General features: G+C 38.7%; 1 protein-coding gene across 2 annotated transcripts in view; it reads right to left on the bottom strand.

Annotated features, from left to right (window-relative positions):
• Window positions 1–18,309, bottom strand: part of ccdc141 (coiled-coil domain containing 141) — a 54,207-nt gene extending 35,898 nt beyond the window's left edge. For both annotated transcript variants that reach the window (XM_060877042.1, XM_060877041.1), the window contains exons 1-5: window positions 17,954–18,309; window positions 9,985–10,107; window positions 4,669–4,860; window positions 2,827–2,935; window positions 1,846–2,099 (exon numbers count right to left, since the gene is read on the bottom strand). In XM_060877042.1, the coding sequence (XP_060733025.1) occupies window positions 1,846–2,099; window positions 2,827–2,935; window positions 4,669–4,860; window positions 9,985–10,107; window positions 17,954–18,055 (780 nt within the window). In that variant the 5' untranslated portion in view covers window positions 18,056–18,309. The remainder of the gene's footprint in view (window positions 1–1,845; window positions 2,100–2,826; window positions 2,936–4,668; window positions 4,861–9,984; window positions 10,108–17,953) is intronic.
• Window positions 18,310–18,589: the final 280 nt, after the last annotated feature.

The raw sequence follows: 18,589 nt of genomic DNA, 5'->3' as shown, positions 1-18,589 counted from the left end.
AAATTGGTGTACCGACTGGCCTTCCTGTTGTGCCGCAGCCCAACCCCAATATATGCAAAATCAAAAAACTTTTTACAACATGGACATGTGACATATCAAAACACTCAGAACAATGAGGGGAACTTCCTCACGTGTATTCTGATGATGTCATGTGATGTCACGTGAAAATAAAAAATTTTGCACAACATGGGCATGTGATATATCAAAACACTCAGCACAATGAGGGGAACTGCCTCGCGGGTATTTTGATGACGTCACGTGATGTCACGTGAAAATCAAAAATTAGCACAACATGAACATTTTACATATCAAAACACTCAGCACAATGAGGGAAACTTCCTCAGGAGTATTTGTGTATTTGTATTTGTCCACTCTCCTCCAAAAAGCACCAACCTTTGCGAATACTTGCCTCGTAAAAGCCAACATCAAAGTTTGTCGCAACGAACTTTACAAATCTAGTTCCATATTGTAGATGTCTAATGTAAGGCTTCAGATTGCCAGTCAGTGATCCATTGCAACAACCCTTTGCCCTGTTTAAAATTTAGCATTTCAGAAAAAAAATTAAATTGTAGAAAACTTTAAATTTTTCATCAGGACATGTTCATATCTTGTTGATCCAACACTGCAGTAGTGAGGAGCCAGGCATCTCATATCAGAATTTAAGTGGTTGGCAAATTCAATCATCAGGAACGCTTCCTGTTTACACCCTCTTTGGTTTACACCTAAGCTAGTTAGCTAGTTCACTAGTGAGCTAAGAACATTTATTCTTAATATATAGGTTCATAGCTGATGATTCTTATTTCAGAGTCCAGTCTGGCAGATTTCTGGAGGAGGAGAGTGTAATGCTTTATATTTGGGTTTTCTCTCTTTTTTTAGAGTGAATGCAAAATGATAGATTGATCTGGATTATAAATGGTTTCAAACACATTTTAGTTAAAAGCTACTTTAACTTTGATTAACTTCCCTGTGTCATTCATCAGGCTGTATCAACTCGCTAGCCACTGATTAGCTGATATTTGTTCCATGACAGAACAATGCAGGGCTGTCACGCATTGAGAGTGACAGTCACGCATTTGGGTCTTTTGTCACACTTTCCTGCCACACATTGTATTTCTCATGCAGAAAAACTTTTTGACTATTTATCATATATTTAATATGACGCAGCGCCAAAAATGTCTCTGTCCGCACCGCTGTCTCTGTGGAACCGGGCAGGAATCAATCGCGTCTCCCCTGGAGTTCATAGTCGAGCCTGACACTTATCAGCCAATCAAAAAAAGAGTCTACACTATAGCCAATCACGTTTGCCTGTCTTCAAAACTTGAGAGCCCTGACAATGCTACCTATAAAATCTGTTTAAAATATTGCCATTCAACTTTATCTGTTAAAAATAAACATTTTTAACACTCTCTCTCTCACTCACTCATCTTCTACCGCTTATCCGAACTACCTCGGGTCACGGGGAGCCTGTGCCTATCTCAGGCATCATCGGGCATCAAGGCAGGATACACCCTGGACGGAGTGCCAACCCATCGCAGGGCACACACACTCTCATTCACTCACACAATCACACACTATGGACAATTTTCCAGAGATGCCAATCAACCATGCATGTCTTTGGACCGGGGGAGGAAACTGGAGTACCCGGAGGAAACCCCCGAGGCACGGGGAGAACATGCAAACTCCACACACACAAGGCGGGAATCGACGGGAATCGAACCCCCAACCGTGGAGGTGTGAGGCGAACGTGCTAACCACTAAGACACCGTGTCCCCCACATTTTTAACAGTTTCCAAAAATCATATTTATTTATTTAGTTCCAGTATACTCATCTATCAGGTCACTTACTTCCTGTTCTTGTCTCTCCCACTCAGCGATCCTGCTATTCACTTCCTGATTGCGGATTTGTTGAACCATACACTGGTCAACTGCCCTGCGTCGGTCCTGCAGGAGCTCCATCAGTCCATCCACTTTCCTGTAGCTGTTACGGGCACCGCGTGCCCCACCTCCGTACCTCAGAGCCTCCTCAGCCTCAAAGCTCTTCAGGAAATCCAACAACTCATAACTTTTATTCAGCGCCAGCATGGACTTCTCCAGGAGGCCTAAAAGTTCACACAATGGCATTAAATCATTTGATGCATTTTTAAAAATGTACTGAAGTGTATATGGACATAATGAGTACTGTTTTAAAAGCTCCAATAATCTTTTATTTCGACAGTAATCATTTATCAATACATATATTATTGGGAAAAGAGTTTTTCATGCCAAATGGTAGGTGTGTCTATAAGGGTTAAAAGTAATATTATGTTTCCACTATTATGAGTGTACTGCACACAGACAGGTTTAGATTTATTCCATTAACACTCAGGTCATTAGCTTCATGACTAAAGCTTCCATTAGTGCTGTGGTCATTTTTCTTCATTACAACCTGGTCTGATGATCATACTGGAAGAACAATAAAGGTCCGAGAGAGAACAACAAAATACATGGATAGATAGACAAAAGGAAGGCAGAGCAACAGATAGATAGATAATGCAACAGATAATATATTAGTCAAACTGACAACCAGACAGACAGACAGACAGACAGACAGCTAAATAGCTAGATAATGTAATACTGTATGCAGACACTGAGACAGTATGAATGAATGTGCAACAGCTAGCCACAGACAGACAGACAGATAAACAGACAGACTGACAGACAGATAGATAGATAAATAGATAGATAGATAGATAGATAGATAAATGAAAGGATAATGTCATACACAGACAGTCAGGTATACGTGTGTGTGTGTGTGTGTGTGTGTGTGTGTGTGGTCAGCTCACTCACTTCTCTTCACACTGCTGTATTTGTGCTTCAGCTCAATTAAACAAACATCACCGTTCAGTTTGTGTCCCACACGCTGCAGCTCCTCCGCTTCATCTATCTTAATGGCAAACTACAGTCACACAAAGAGAACACAAACACACACAACATACTGATTCAATTCTGCACTATTTACACCTTATTAACATGTTTGATGGGTGATGTATTAAGATTAAGATTTCATTTTTACACACTTGTGTGTATATGTAGTGTGTGTGAGGGCCTGTTCAGTCCTAATCCACTTACAGCGTTACTATAGAAACAAGAACTCCTTTGAACAAGTGTATATAATTAATATAAAGCTGTGTGTTGAATTACAGCGAGTATTAAAACTGTCAAAATTTCTGTTCTAGAAAAAGAATCAGCGCCTTGAGTAATCACAGACAGAACTGATTACAGTCATCAGTAATCAGAGGCTTATTCAACTCTTCTGTCCCAGAGCACACCCAGTCCTGACTAGAGAAAAATACACACAAGCTCAAATACACTTGTTTTCTTTCTCAGTCCAATCAGCAATGGACCTCATATCTTTTCTTTTCTGCCTTGTTCTTTAATGTGTAATTTTAGCTCAGTGTGAATTCCCAAAACTAATATTAAAGCCCTTGTTTAAGAAAAGAGAGAGAAAAAAACAGAGGAAACAGCTGTTACTTTGAAAGTAAATTAAGCAAACACACACAAACACACACACACATACACATACACACACATACACACACATACACACACACACACTCAAACACACACTCACACACACATACACATACACAAACACACACATTCACACACACTCACACACACACACACACACACACACATACACACACACATACACACTCACACTCACACACACTCACACACATACACATACACACACAAACACACACACATACACACACACACACACACACACACACACAGTTACTTCAGATGTGGAAGCAGCAACAAACTCGGCACAGAACAAAAGTGTAGAGATGGATGATGATGAAAGGCTGTACTGGAATCTTATCAGACATTCTCTCTCTCTCTCTCTCTCTCTCTCTCTCTCTCTCTCTCACACACACACACACACACTTACTCACTCACTGTCTTTTTTCTCTTTTTCTCCCCCACTCCATCCCCATGACCTCTCAGGCTCTTAATTCTCTTACTCCTCATTTCTCTCTCTCTCTCTCTCTCTCTCTCTCCACATTCTCCATCCTCTTGCTCCTCATTCAGTCTTTTTTTTGTAGTTCACTATCCCTCTCTCCCTCTTTGTGTTTTTTCACCCATTCTCTTTCTCCATTCTCTCTCTCTCTCTCTCTCTCTCTCTCTCTCTCTCTCTCTCTCTCTCTCTCTCTCTCTCTCTCTCTCTCCCTCCCTCCCTCCCTCCCTCCCTCCCTCTGCTCCTCACTCAGTCCATTCTCTTTTTTTTGGAGTTCACTATCCCTCTCTCCCTCTTTGTGTTTTTCACCCATTCCCCATTCTCTTTCTTTTTCTCCATTCATTCTCTCTCTCTCTCTCTCTCTCTCTCTCTCTCTCTCTCTCTCTCTCTCTCTCTCTCATTTTTCTCTCTCATCCGTACTTATTGTACTGTTAACAAGAAACGTTCTGATCTTGACCTTCACACTGGATGTTTCACAACTGCACTGTTCCAAACATGCGTCTCTAACGTGTTTGCTGTGATTAGCTTAATCACATGAATGTAATGACTTTAATGTCTCCAATCTTATTCAAGATCATTGTTTCCACATTATTTATTTCTTATTAAAGTAAGAACAATGCATTCGCTCTTAAGGGTTATGGTTGTGACACGCTCGTCTCTCTCACCTCCAGAGCGTGGTCGTAGAAGTTGCAGGCCAGCTGCAGGAGTGAGCGCCGTTTCTCCAGGTGGCTTACTAACATTTTCCAGGCCTCGCTGAGAGACATAGCCATGGCTTCGTACACATCCTCCTCACCTTCCTTCTCCTCCGCAGTCTTATCCGCCTCCTCCAACAGCGCCCGCACGCCTCCTTCATTTCTCTGCCACATAATTTCATATTGCTTTGTTAAGTAATTTGACTTTGATTACCCGTCTCACGCTGCTCGATATGATGAAACACAGAAACACTGATGAAAGATGAATCATTGGAAAAATTACCAGCTGTACAGATGATTTGTGCGGTCTAAATCTTTTGTGTACTGTTGTTAAAGCTTGATTTTAACGAGTGGCTTAATTTGGAGGATTGGATTTGAACAACTGAAAGCATTTTAGTCAGTATGGTGCATTCAAATCAACACTGAAACAGTTTTCCACAAAAAAACAAACAAAAAAACAACTTATGTATGGCACACAACAAAACAAAACAATTTTAATGGCCAACGTCCCACTGCACTGCACTATACTGAACACATTTACATTTCTGACATTTGGCAGAAGCTTTCATGTATGTAGAGTTATAGAACAGCTTTGTTCTCTACCTGGAAAACAAATTGTCATGCTAGTGCAGATCTGTCAGAGTGTAAACATTCCAAGAAGCTGAGGAGACAAATCTCAAAAATGCCAGAAAAGCCATTGTTCAATCTCTCTCTCTTATGAGCTGAAACTGTATTGCTGGTATGTAAATGTAAATCTGCGGCAGTGCCGAAAAGTTTCAGAAATGAAAACAGACTTAGGATTGAAGGTCCCTGCTTCTATTTTTTTATTTTTCTCTTAAGGCCCTGACTATCCGACTTCACAACCGCAAACAAATGCAAAAGACATAAAATATGAATTTATAAACAATTCTCTACCGCTTATCCGAACTACCTCGGGTCACGGGGAGCCTGTGCCTATCTCAGGCGTCATCGGGCATCAAGGCAGGATACACCCTGGACGGAGTGCCAACCCATCGCAGGGCACACACACACACACACTCTCATTCACTCACGCAATCACACACTACTGACAATTTTCCAGAGATGCCAATCAACCTACCATGCATGTCTTTGGCCCGTTGGAGGAAACCGGAGTACCCGGAGGAAACCCCCGAGGCACGGGGAGAACATGCAAACTCCACGCCTGAGATAGGCACAGGCTCCCTGTGACTCAAGGTAGTTCGGATAAGCGGTAGAAAATGAATGAATGAATGAATGAATGAATGAATAGCCGCAGCCCTGACAATGGTGCTGCAGTTATATTTAGGTTTTTATTAATGTATTTGTTCAAATATGTCTTTGTTTGTGTTGTGAAAGCTCATACACAGGGACTTGTACAGAAAATGTTCTACATAAACACTGGTACAGTGAAATTTTCTGTGAGGGGCTGTTAATTTAAGAAAAAGCTCAAGCGTTGGACTACTGATCGGAAGCTTGTGAGTGCAAATCCCATAAACACCAAGGTGCCACTGCAGGACCCTTAAACAAGGCCCTTAATTACATATGTAAGTTGCTTCCAATAAGGGCTTCTGCAAAATGGCGTAAACATAAACATTTACGGGAGGAGTATCCACAGTTAAAGTTTACACTTTTCATCAAGTTTTTTATATTTTTGTAGCATTTTTTATGTTTCGTCTTTTAAATTTATAGCGAAATTAAAAAGGTAAGATGGTGAAGAGAAGCTGGGTTTAATGTGTTGTTGAAGAGATCATGTGTCTCTTTATGTCTACACCAAACGCCAAATGGCTTCACTTAAGGATTTTTGCAGGACATAAATATGGACCTCTGGCCAACAGACAGTGTGTTTAGTAATTAGTAATTCTATATAAACACCACTTGTTCAGAAACCAGCCACATTTCTGTCTATGTAGGTGAATGTATTCAATTGTTCACACCACAGTGATCTTTAATTCTCAATTATGATTGGTCAGAAAGTATTGATTTATTTTCTATATCACAGGTTTATATAAAACTTCCACTACATTAACTTTCTACAGTAACAGCTCTGATATATATATATATATATATATATATATATACATGATTAGATGGATCATTTATATGGATTTGAAATGCATAACATATTTAATTTGGAAGGAAGTTCTATTGAACGTGTATGGAAGGAGTCTCCAGTGTCAATGCTTTGTAACAGTCAGAAGTAAAGTTGTAAACTTACAGGAAGGTCGAGCCAGAGACACTTTTACGTTTTGCGGTTGCTCAATAACGTGACAAGATGTAGCTGTTATTTTGTCTTGGTAATTCAAAAAGCGTGATAAAACGAACTGATCTCTGAACCTATACAATGATGATAAATATAGAAGAAATGTCAGATAAGGATGTACTGTAAAGCTGTGAGGCTTTTAGACTGTTAGACATGGGTCTATAAGATGTTATTGTATTTACTGTGTAACTTGCCCATCTTATGCAAATGCAAAACAGAGCTTCACATCAGCAACAGATCTGCACTACAATAGCAGCTCTAGTTCAATACACATGGAGGAGAGCATGTGGCATGAGACGCACTGGAGAGAAGAGCTGGCATGAGGACTGGGCGGAAATAGTGCATTCTGTGGAAATAATATAAACCAGCCTTTGCTAGCAAGAGGAAGAAGACATTCTGTGCAGGTGAGAGAAATAAAAATGAGAACAGCAAGTGAAACAAGATGAGAAGATCATGAATGGAGGCCAACCTGTATGTGGGACATGATCCGGAGAGCAGTGTGTGATGATCAATATTAAGACTCAGCTTTATGAAGAGAACTTCAATACAACACTAAATACACCTACTTCACTAATTAGTTATGGCGTAATGTGGAATTTTCTCAGTCCTGTGCATATCATGACCTTTAAAGTTCTACCAGGTTTAAGAATGAATATGCTCATTTTTTTCTCCAAATTCAAACAGCATTTGTAGATTATTTTAAAAATAAGTACTAAAGCATAATAGAGACCTTCTGGAGATGTGATAAAGTTTCTCCCAAAAAAGATTTATTCTTGGAGTTCCATTAAATATAATAATTTAAAATATAAAAGTGTTAAATGCTTAAAAAGAAGCTTAAAATGCTTCTGAGGTGCTACAAAGAATATACATATATATATATATATATATATATATATATATATATATATATATATATATATATATATATATAAAACAATCATGTTTACCTTTTTTTCCCTTCCTTTTTGATCAGTCAAAACATTTAATGTGTGCCTCTTTCGTTTTGCAAAGAAGCTAACAGGTAATAAATGTTTTTCTCACTATAGTGACAATCCTTTAAGCCTAACATTAACATTCATTTTTTAATTATCACTCCAGTCAGGTAAATTGTTAAGAATTTACACGCATGAAGCCAGGTGGTGGGGGCACGGTGGCTTAGTGGTTAGCACGTTTGCCTCACACCTCCAGGGTTGGGGTTCGATTCCCGCCTCCGCCTTGTGTGTGTGGAGTTTGCATGTTCTCCCCGTGCCTCGGGGGTTTCCTCCGGGTACTCCGGTTTCCTTCCCCGGTCCAAAGACATGCATGGTAGGTTGATTGGCATCTCTGGAAAATTGTCCATAGTGTGTGATTGTGTGAGTGAAATGAGAGTGTGTGTGCCTTGTGATGGGTTGGCACTCCGTCCAGGGTGCCCAATGATGCCTGAGATAGGCACAGGCTCCCCGTGACCCGAGGTAGTTCAGATAAGCGGTAGAAAATGAGTGAGAGTGAGTGAGAAGCCAGGTGGTCATTTAAAATTTGCTACTAATGCAAAATGACACCCTTATCCAGAAAGACTTAATTTTTGTTTTTTTATCTCTTTTTATACAAGTCAGTGTTAAGGGCCTTGCTTAGAGGCCCATCAGTAGCAGTTTTTTGGACCTGGGATTTGAACTCAATGCTCAATGCTTTCTGAACAGTAGTCCAACACCTTGACCACTAAGCTACCACATCCCTAAAATAGCATCTTAGCAATTGGAAACAACTTAAATATAATAAAATTTATCCATTTCTTACAATAAGATCACAGTAAACCAAACAGCCCATGGGATGCAAAGCATCTGATGTGTTTTAAACACTTTTCTGGCTTTGAGTTTCCGAGTTATAAAGTCATTGTTTGGCTCCCTTGTATATCCTGTTCTGTTTGCCGGATTTCAGTGGGGAAACACCCCACCTTAATGAATGCTTTAGAGCAAGATACAGTCTAGTCATTGAAAAAGGGATCACAGAATCCCATCTTTATATATATTAAAAGAGTTTAGATTAAAGAAGTGATGGTGTTGATGAGTAAACAAGAACTCTGAGAGCTACCTATGGAAAAAGAAAGCGCCACCACGTCGGCTTCTTAGACTAATGTCCGTCTAATTCTCATGACTATGTATAATTAATGATAATCCACATACCTCCTGTGGGGCTGAATCCTGACCAGAGAGAGCTTGTGGTGTTTTGTTTAAGTTCAGATATTTCAGTCAAGTAGTTATATTTTATTTATGCTTTTTGGCAGACACCATTAGCAAAGCGACTTACATACATCTATTTTTATACATCTGAGGTGGTTTTAAGGGAATTCACTCCTGACTTTCTGGTCAGAAGTCCAACATTTTAAACACTGCCGAGGTTACTGTGCTGAAAACTCACACAGAAACTCAAAATACTGATGTCACCATGTTCTCTTAAGTGGTCTCCTTCTCATGGCAGTCATATAACAGTTATACATCCTTTTCCTTTAAATAAATAACAAAGATGTAATATAGCAGGTAGAGTTCAGATTTACACATTTAATTATAGTAACTAGACGTGGAGCTATATCTTTATCATCATCATCATCATCATCATCATCATCATCATCATCATCATCATCATCACCATCATCATCCACCCTTAAGCTTTGGGAGCCAAAACCCAATTTTTAGAGAGAACGTGAATAATTCTGGTTTCTCGAGATGTCACAGCTTTCAGCTACACAGTGAAGATTTGCTCAGGTATACAGACGACAGTAAATCATACCTTGTCGTTAAGTACATGCCTGCAAATTGTTTGAGGCAGATAGGTACAGGAAAGATTTTCCACACAAGATAAACTTCCATTGTATGTTATCTACGTTAGCCACATAGCATTGGTGCATATTTTAAGAAGCGTAAGAATGGTGCAACATGTCTTGACGTGAATGATGTATTACATTTAGTAGGGAAAGCATAAAGAATGTGATTTTCTCGCTGCTGCTACAGTGGTACGTGATTATTTTCATGTTATTTACTCAGATGTTTTTTTACCTTCAGTTTGCCGAGCAGCTGATCGTGCTCTGCCAGAAGTTTCATGGATTCGTCCTGATTGTTTCCAATCTCCAGGAGGTCCGGATGGGCTTCAGTCAGCTGCAGATGCACCAGCTGTCCGCACTGCAACAACATACACACAAATACACACAGAGATGAAAAACCAAGGCCGTGTTTACATAGAGGTGAAACACTACTCCTGCATGTGCACTTCCTCTGAATGCCATGAATTGTAAACACTTCCCTGCCATCAACACAATGCACCTTGTGTAGTTACTCTCTATTTAGGGTAATTATGTATGATGTATCTAACATGCCTTTAGGTCCAAGCTTTTACATTTAATCTGATTTTATAGACTTTTTGTTTCAAACTGTAAATAAATATCACAAAGCTTATGATATCTATGTCTATGGGTGTTAACAAAATGGCAAGTTAACGACGAGGCTATGATGTGCTTCCAGTCTAGACATTTCAAGCGCAAGTGTTTGTGGACACGTTTTGTTTCTAATGCTGGTGTACTAAGCATATGTGCTGAGTCGGATGAGTAAAGTGTTTAATACACACTACAAGGTTCATGCTTAGTCCATTTGAGTATCTAGGAATTTCAACAATACAATACAGTTTTTTTGCCATGAAACTACTAGAAGAACATAAAAAATAGTATAAAAAGAAACGGTTTAATACAGTACAGATTTTAATTGTAGCTTTACAGAACATAAGTACAAAAAGTGTATTAAAGATTAATATTATACAAAATTCTAGACTAATATATATAAACTGTTATAAACACCAGAGTGTGTTATTATGTATAATGTCCTTTCTACAGTCAGATACAGTCTGACAATTGTGTAATGATGAAGAGGTTGTTGTCCTCAAAGACCACATGGAGGTGGCATCTTCTCTTTGAATGAGCATTTGTATTTGTAAATCAAAATCTATCACAAAACCTGCAAAATCTTTAAGTGAATTGTGGCAATTTATTATGATATCATTACTAAAACATTTTTCATCCAGCACACTAAGGTTAAACTACAAAAACTACAACAATGCAGCAAGGTTTTTAAACACTACTTATAGAAAATGAAGAACAGAATGCACATCAGATGTACTTTGTTTTTTCTATATAAGTAAATGCATTTATCAGAACACACTCTTATCGTTATATCTTTATATTGTGATTGGTATTGAAATTAGCTTGTTTTATTGTAAGTGTTTAAATGTTAACCAATCTGCTTGCATCTTGAGGACTGAATGCATATTCAAAATACACAACTTTTGAGATTTCAACAAATTTATCGTCAACTTCAGATGCTGCATCCATTGAATTCTCCATGTTTAATCCCCAACTTAGAAATGACATTCATTTCTTGAGACTTGACTCGGACTTGAGTTAAAAGATTCAGAGACGGGGACTCGACTTGACTCGAGTCAGACTTAAGTCGCAAATTTGAGACTTGAGACTTGCTTGACAAATATTAAAAAAGACTCGACTTGACTTTGACTTGACATTCATGACTTGAGACTTGACTCGGACTTGAGTTAAATGATTCAGAGATGGAGGACTCGACTTGAATCGAGTCTGACTTAAGTCGCAAATTTGAGACTTGAGACTTGCTTGACAAATATTAAAAAAGACTCGACTTGACTTTGACTTGACATTCATGACTTGAGACTTACTTGTGACTTGCACATGTGTGACTTACTCCCACCTCTGCTCTGAACTCAAAGAGTTTTCACTTGTAATTACAAGCTTGTGGTGGCGTTCATGCGTGCTCAGCGTATTGCTCGGTTACCTCTAACATTTGCTTGCTAGGTTAACCTGTAACAAATAACCCGTCAGTTGTATTTACTTGTACTTGAGTAACCAGAGCAAGTATTTTGAATGTTCTATGCAAGTGTTTCAGAGAACACAGATCATAGTAAATATATGTAAGATCCTAAAAACTCAAACAATGATGTTGCTCTCAGCAGAAATTTTTTTATGCATATCAAAGAAAAAGTCATGACCCAATAAACGATAGCATGCTAGTTAGCTTTTAACCCAATCATGGCTTGTTAAACATCTTATTACACAAATATTATAATCAGATTTAAACTCATTGGTGGCCTTTTGCAGCTGCTGTGATTTGTCTAAATTCTGACACAAATAGTGGAAAGGCAGCTTCAGAGATACAGACAGATGGCTATTTAATTGTCTGCGCCGTATATTTTAAGCTTGTTGGCAGTGAAGATTATCTCGGCATGTATGCTAAGCGCATACCTTTAACTGGCAACGGTTCTCTGGAAAATCTGTTCATGTGTGTGTTTTTTTTCCATCAGAAACCCACCTGACATCACAACAAACAGCATCCAAAGCCTGAAACAGAACGGCTAACAACCTGATCAATAATCCACAGCTTGTGTACGAGATGGGATTTTTCACAGTGCCCAAGCTGAGTACTTAATGCTTCTCACAGGAGCCGATAAACACCAACATTAAGTCATTATGTCAGGAAGTTTTCCAGGAGGAGAATTTACGTCAGGTTGTTATAGATGACACTGAACCTTGGTCACTGCCGGATATGCAGGACTCTTGCGAGAGAAATTTGTCTTTGCTGAAAGCTGTAACAGAGAAACCATCACCTCTCAAAGCTGATGGATCTGAACGGCTGAAAGGCTTTCTACACTCGCTCATATCGAAGCTCCGGCGTACCAAGGTCACTTCAGAATAGTGATGAAAGTCCACGGGGAAGACAAAAGAAACCGGATCTACTAAGAGTATTATCATGGAAAATAACACACTTATAATATATAACCTATACGTATATAATCTGTATATACACTTGGGTATATATTACCTTGGGTACACCTGTACATACAATGTACATAATGTATACATTTGCACAACATATATAAATATTGTCTATACAACTGGCACATATTCCTATTTTGCACATAGTATTCTTATGCACATGCGACCTGACATAACCTTATTGCTGTACACATACTGACATATTTATCTACACATTTTCTTTGCACATCTTTCTACTATCTGCACTTCTGGTAGATGCTAAATGGTATTTCTTTGCTATTTACCTGTACTATGCAATGAAAATGCAGTTCAATCTACCTATCCACCTGTGTAATCTAACTATCCCTCCATCCATCCATCCATCCATCCATCCATCCAACCACCTATTTATGCACCAACACACCCACCCACCCTTCCATCTATCCATCCATCCATCCACTTATTTATCCACCTACTCACCCACCCATCCATCCATCCAACTATTCATCCACCCATCCATCCACATATTTATGCACCTACACGCCCACCAACCCTTCCATCCATCCATCCATCCACCCACCTATTCATCCATCCATCCATCCACCCATCCATCCACCTATTTATCCACCCACCAACCCTTCCATCCATCCATCCACCCATCCACCCACCTATTTATCTACCCATCCATCCACCTATTTATCCACCTACCCACCCATCCATACATCCACCCATCCAAATATTCATCCATCCATCCATCCATCCATCCATCCATCCACCTATTTATCCACCTACCCACCCATCCATACATCCACCCATCCAACCACCTATTTATGCACCAACACACCCACCCACCCTTCCATCTATCCATCCATCCATCCATCCATCCATCCATCCACTTATTTATCCACCTACCCACCCACCCATCCATCCAACTATTCATCCACCCATCCATCCACATATTTATGCACCTACACGCCCACCAACCCTTCCATCCATACATCCACCCACCTATTCATCCATCCATCCACCCATCCATCCACCTATTTATCCACCCACCAACCCTTCCAACCATCCATCCATTCACCCATCCACCCACCTATTTATCTACCCATCCATCCACCTATTTATACACCTACCCACCCATCCATACATCCACCCATCCAAATATTCATCCATCCATCCATCCATCCATCCACCTATTTATCCACCTACCCACCCATCCATACATCCACCCATCCAAATATTCATCCATCCATCCATCCATCCATCCACCTATTTATACACCTACCCACCCATCCATACATCCACCCATCCAAATATTCATCCATCCATCCATCCATCCATCCACCTATTTATCCACCTACTCATTCATCCATACATCCACCCATCCATCCATCCATCCATCCATCCAACCACCTATTTATGCACCAACACACCCACCCACCCTTTCATCTATCCATCCATGCATCCATCCACTTATTTATCCACCAACCCACCTACCCATCCATCCATCCATCTATTCATCCACCCATCCATCCACATATTTATGCACCTACATGCCCACCAACCCTTCCATCCATCCATCCACCCACCTATTCATCCATCCATCCATCCATCCATCCATCCACCCATACATCCACCTATTTATCCACCCACCAACCCTTCCAACCATCCATCCATCCATCCATCCACCTATTTATCCACCCATCCATCCACCTATTTATCCACCTACCCACCCATCCATACATCCACCCATCCAAATATTCATCCATCCATCCATCCATCCATCCATCTATTCATCCATCCACCTATTTATCCACCTTCCCACTCATCTACCCATCCATCCATCCGTCCATCCTGCCTACCTGTGATTTCCCTTGCAGAAGGAAATACTGAGCTGCTGTTATCTAAAGAAATAAATAATGTTCCTTCAAAATTGTGTAGAAACCCTTGATGCATTATTTTACAACTCTAAAACAAAATCGCTCAACAGAACTATTTTAAAAATCTATAGATATATTTCACCACTTTATATACTGTAACTATTGCAAGATTCCGTCGAACTATTGTCCAACCCACTGATATATTTTACCTCTGATTCTTTTACCTCTGATACTTTATAACTCTGGAAACTACTTACCACTCCACAGAACTATTAAACCGTTCTACAGAACTATTTCATTATTCTCTAGAACTATTATAGCAATAAATAAACATTTATGAACCATTATTTAGAACCATTTTACCAAAATACAGATATATATATATATCAGTAAAAACAGAACTACTCTGTAGACCATTTCCACCACTTTACATATGGTAAACTATGTAAACTATGGACAGTTTTTTAAGAATAATTGGTTGTGTGAAGAAGTTTGAGCACCTCTGGAGAATTGAAATATTTTATTGATTTAGAAACTAAAATTGGTAAAAGAGGGGAAAAGAAGAATAAAGTGAAAATAGAATAATTTGAGCTCAAAGTTTGAGAATGTAATTTACAAGTGTATTAGAGAGTACAGGCCACAGTGAATGATGTGAGATTCTAAAAACACGGAAACGATGATGTTCTCTGCAGAAAATAGCCATTTTTTTTTTAAAGAAAAATGCATTATAATAGCATAATATATTCTCTGACTTGTGCTAAATCTCACCAAACATGGGCTCCTCTATGCAGCTGAATAAGAAGCTAAAAATGAAGCTAAATGATGCCTACAAATCAGAGAAAGGCTATAAAAAGAAAGTTCCACTTTCTGAAATATCATTAAGAAATGAAAATTAAAGGGAATTAAAGCAAAGCAACATAGAGCACAGAACAGCAGGAAGGTTTAGCTGACACTAAGAGATGTGGTGGACACACAGACAGATCTACTCTGCAGTGTTGCTGGCACATTAAAACATGATCTGCATGGAAGAGTCATCAGAAAGGAACCTTATCATGTGTGACCTCGTCATATCCAGATAACCTCGAGACATTTTGGAAACAAATATCGTGGACTGATCAAAAAAGGCAAAAAAAGAGAAGAGAAGGGGAACAACAACAAACAAAAATGGCAATTGTTAAGCATGAAGGTGGATCTCTTATGTTTTGGGGTTGTGCAGGAGCCACTGGTTATTGCACGTGTAAATGGAAGAACGGGTTTCGGTAAATAACAGTAAATTCTGGAAGAAACGAGTCAGTCAGTCAGTCAGTCAGTCAGTCAGTCAGGAAACTAAAGCTGGAAATATACCTCCATTATAAACTACATCAAGAAACACAAGTTGAAGCTTTCGGGAATGACCATAACAATCCCCTGATCCTGAGCATTAGTGAAAAATGAAGTAAACATGAAGGAATTTCTCGGCTAAAGAGCTTATGTTCACTTTTTCCACTATTTAAAAGAAAGTTTTATTTGGTGCAGGATGACAGAAGTGTAACTATTCTACAGAGATGACTAATAAATACACGACTAATAAAATATTATTTAAAATATTATTATAATATTTCTACTATGCTGTCAAAGTACGTTATCAAACTAACTGTACAATATATATTATGTACAATATGTACACCTGAGTATGCATTAAAAAAAATCAAGCCTTTTCACTTATTTGCAATCTTGTGTGTGTGTATATATATATATATATATATATATATATATATATATATATATATATATATATATATATGTATATATATAATCATATACAGCTGCCATATACAGTGCACACTATTTATTCTTAATCCTTCTTTTGTAACATCTTAATTTAAACTCCTTCGTAGTTGTTTGTTTAAATGCCCTTGTTGTTGTCTGAGAGTTGACAACCTAAATTTCTTTGCATTGTGTACAATGACGATACCTGCTACTTTTCTAGAGAAGCTTTTCACTAGATATAAATATAGAAACACTTGCAAGTATTAATACACAAGAGGTCAAATCTGAGACGTAGCCTCTACAGATGAGCTGAGAGTATTAACATGTTCTCTACAACTATATTATTAACCTGTTCAACGGGTCTATTTTTGAGAGTCTTGCTTGAAAACGACAATTTAAAATGGGTATATCTTAAAAACTACACGGTGTAGTTGAGGAATTCTGGTAATTAGGAGAAGTATATATATATATATATATATATATATATTACCAGGTCAGAATAAGAGAAGATGGAGCGCAGCAAAAAATTAATTAATTAATTAATTGGTGGGGGTTTTTTTGGCCTCATCCTTATACTGTTGGAATCTGCAGAATCTTGTATGCATTTTTTTTTCTGTCTGTCTGTTCATTTAGCTGCTTGTTGTTGAAACTGTGTTTTGTTTAGGTGGAAATGGTCTTTGTGGCCTTATAGCGGAGCTTCTTCCTGTACTTCTGCTATGCTGCATGTGTAGATACACTCAGGCTTTGTATGTTTAAGAAAGGATTTATTATTTCTGACCTGGCTCACCCCAGTACTCAGGGCACTAGTGTGGAATATAATTAAAAAATGTTTAGCTCTCAGAACATTAGTGAGTAGTGACATGTCAGAGTGACAACTTCTACATAAATACAGAGTTTTATTACAGGACAATACGAAAGCATTGAGATGTAAGTGACGAGTCTGACAGACCTCCCCACCCTCGAAGCTTACAGTACATGTCACAACACGATCATTACTCGATTATTTTAAGAGCCAGCATCGTGTTTACTTCTTAGGTGGCAGCAGTTATAACTTGTGCTGATAATTGATGTGTCACTTTATCATGATGTGTCATTTTAAAAGGTATAAAAAGACCATTTGGTGTAGATTACTGTGTATTTTTGTTTTTGCTGCCATAAAGACTTGCTATTAAAGACCCTAAAGCCTTCATGTGAGACTTCAGGCTACAAGTTTCAAAAGTTTTCATTAAAACGACATAAATAAATATTCAGTATTTTAAGGATAGTTTAAGGAGGTTAATATACATTTTTATACAGTAATTTATCAGTAATTTTGTAGATTGGTGTAAAAAATGCTGCTTTCATTAAAAATGTTCCAATGATTAAAAATTATTATTTAATTCATTTCATTTATTTCGTATGTAGCTCTTAGGCATTACAGGCTGTCTGTGGTGTTTGACAACACTTGTTGCTTAGAAATAATTTACTCATAATATTTGAATCATTTAATTAACCTATTAAAAATCATTACATTCTGTAATCATGGGATTACTACAGATTTCAAAACATCAGCATCAACTTTGATACCTTTAATACAGCCACAATAATCTGTGTGTCTCCTGCCTGGACTGCCACCGTACTCAGTGCTGTGGTGGACACTTGTCCTCCTGGGTCACCTTCGCTGGACATTTTCCTCCTTTCTTCTCCACTGGAACTGCAACCAGGCCGTAATCCACAACTCTGCTCTCTCCGTGTCTCAGTTTTGTCTCTGCAATATTCCACAGATGTCCAAACCCAAACACAGGGAGGAGGAAAAGCACTATTAAAGCAACAGCGTCCTCATGTCCCAGGCACTCTTTCCTGCTCTCATCCAGCATGAAGTTATGGAGCTGCTTTTAGTTCAGCAAAGCAAGCTGAAGGGGCCGAGGCACAGTGAGGTAAAAATAGAAATATCCACCGGCTTTTATCACGCTGCACTGAAAGCAATTTGACACACCCCTCGGTTTGGTGACTTTGGGCCCCTCCATGCTCCCTTCCTCCCTCTCTGTCTGCCTGTTGCACTCCATTTACTGACCTGTTTTTTTTATTTTTTTTTTTTTATTTGATTTTATTCTTTCTGAGACATTTTTACACAATATTTGAGTAAGACAAACCCTATGGGATTTAGATGTTTAAAATGGGGTTTAAATAAAAAAAAAACATTGTTATTATCCAGAGGTTAGG

Source organism: Tachysurus vachellii, chromosome 8, assembly GCF_030014155.1.
Source record: "Tachysurus vachellii isolate PV-2020 chromosome 8, HZAU_Pvac_v1, whole genome shotgun sequence".
NCBI lineage: Eukaryota > Metazoa > Chordata > Actinopteri > Siluriformes > Bagridae > Tachysurus > Tachysurus vachellii.
The sequence above is the reverse complement of the archived record's forward strand: the minus strand, read 5'-3'. Positions and strand labels throughout refer to the sequence as shown.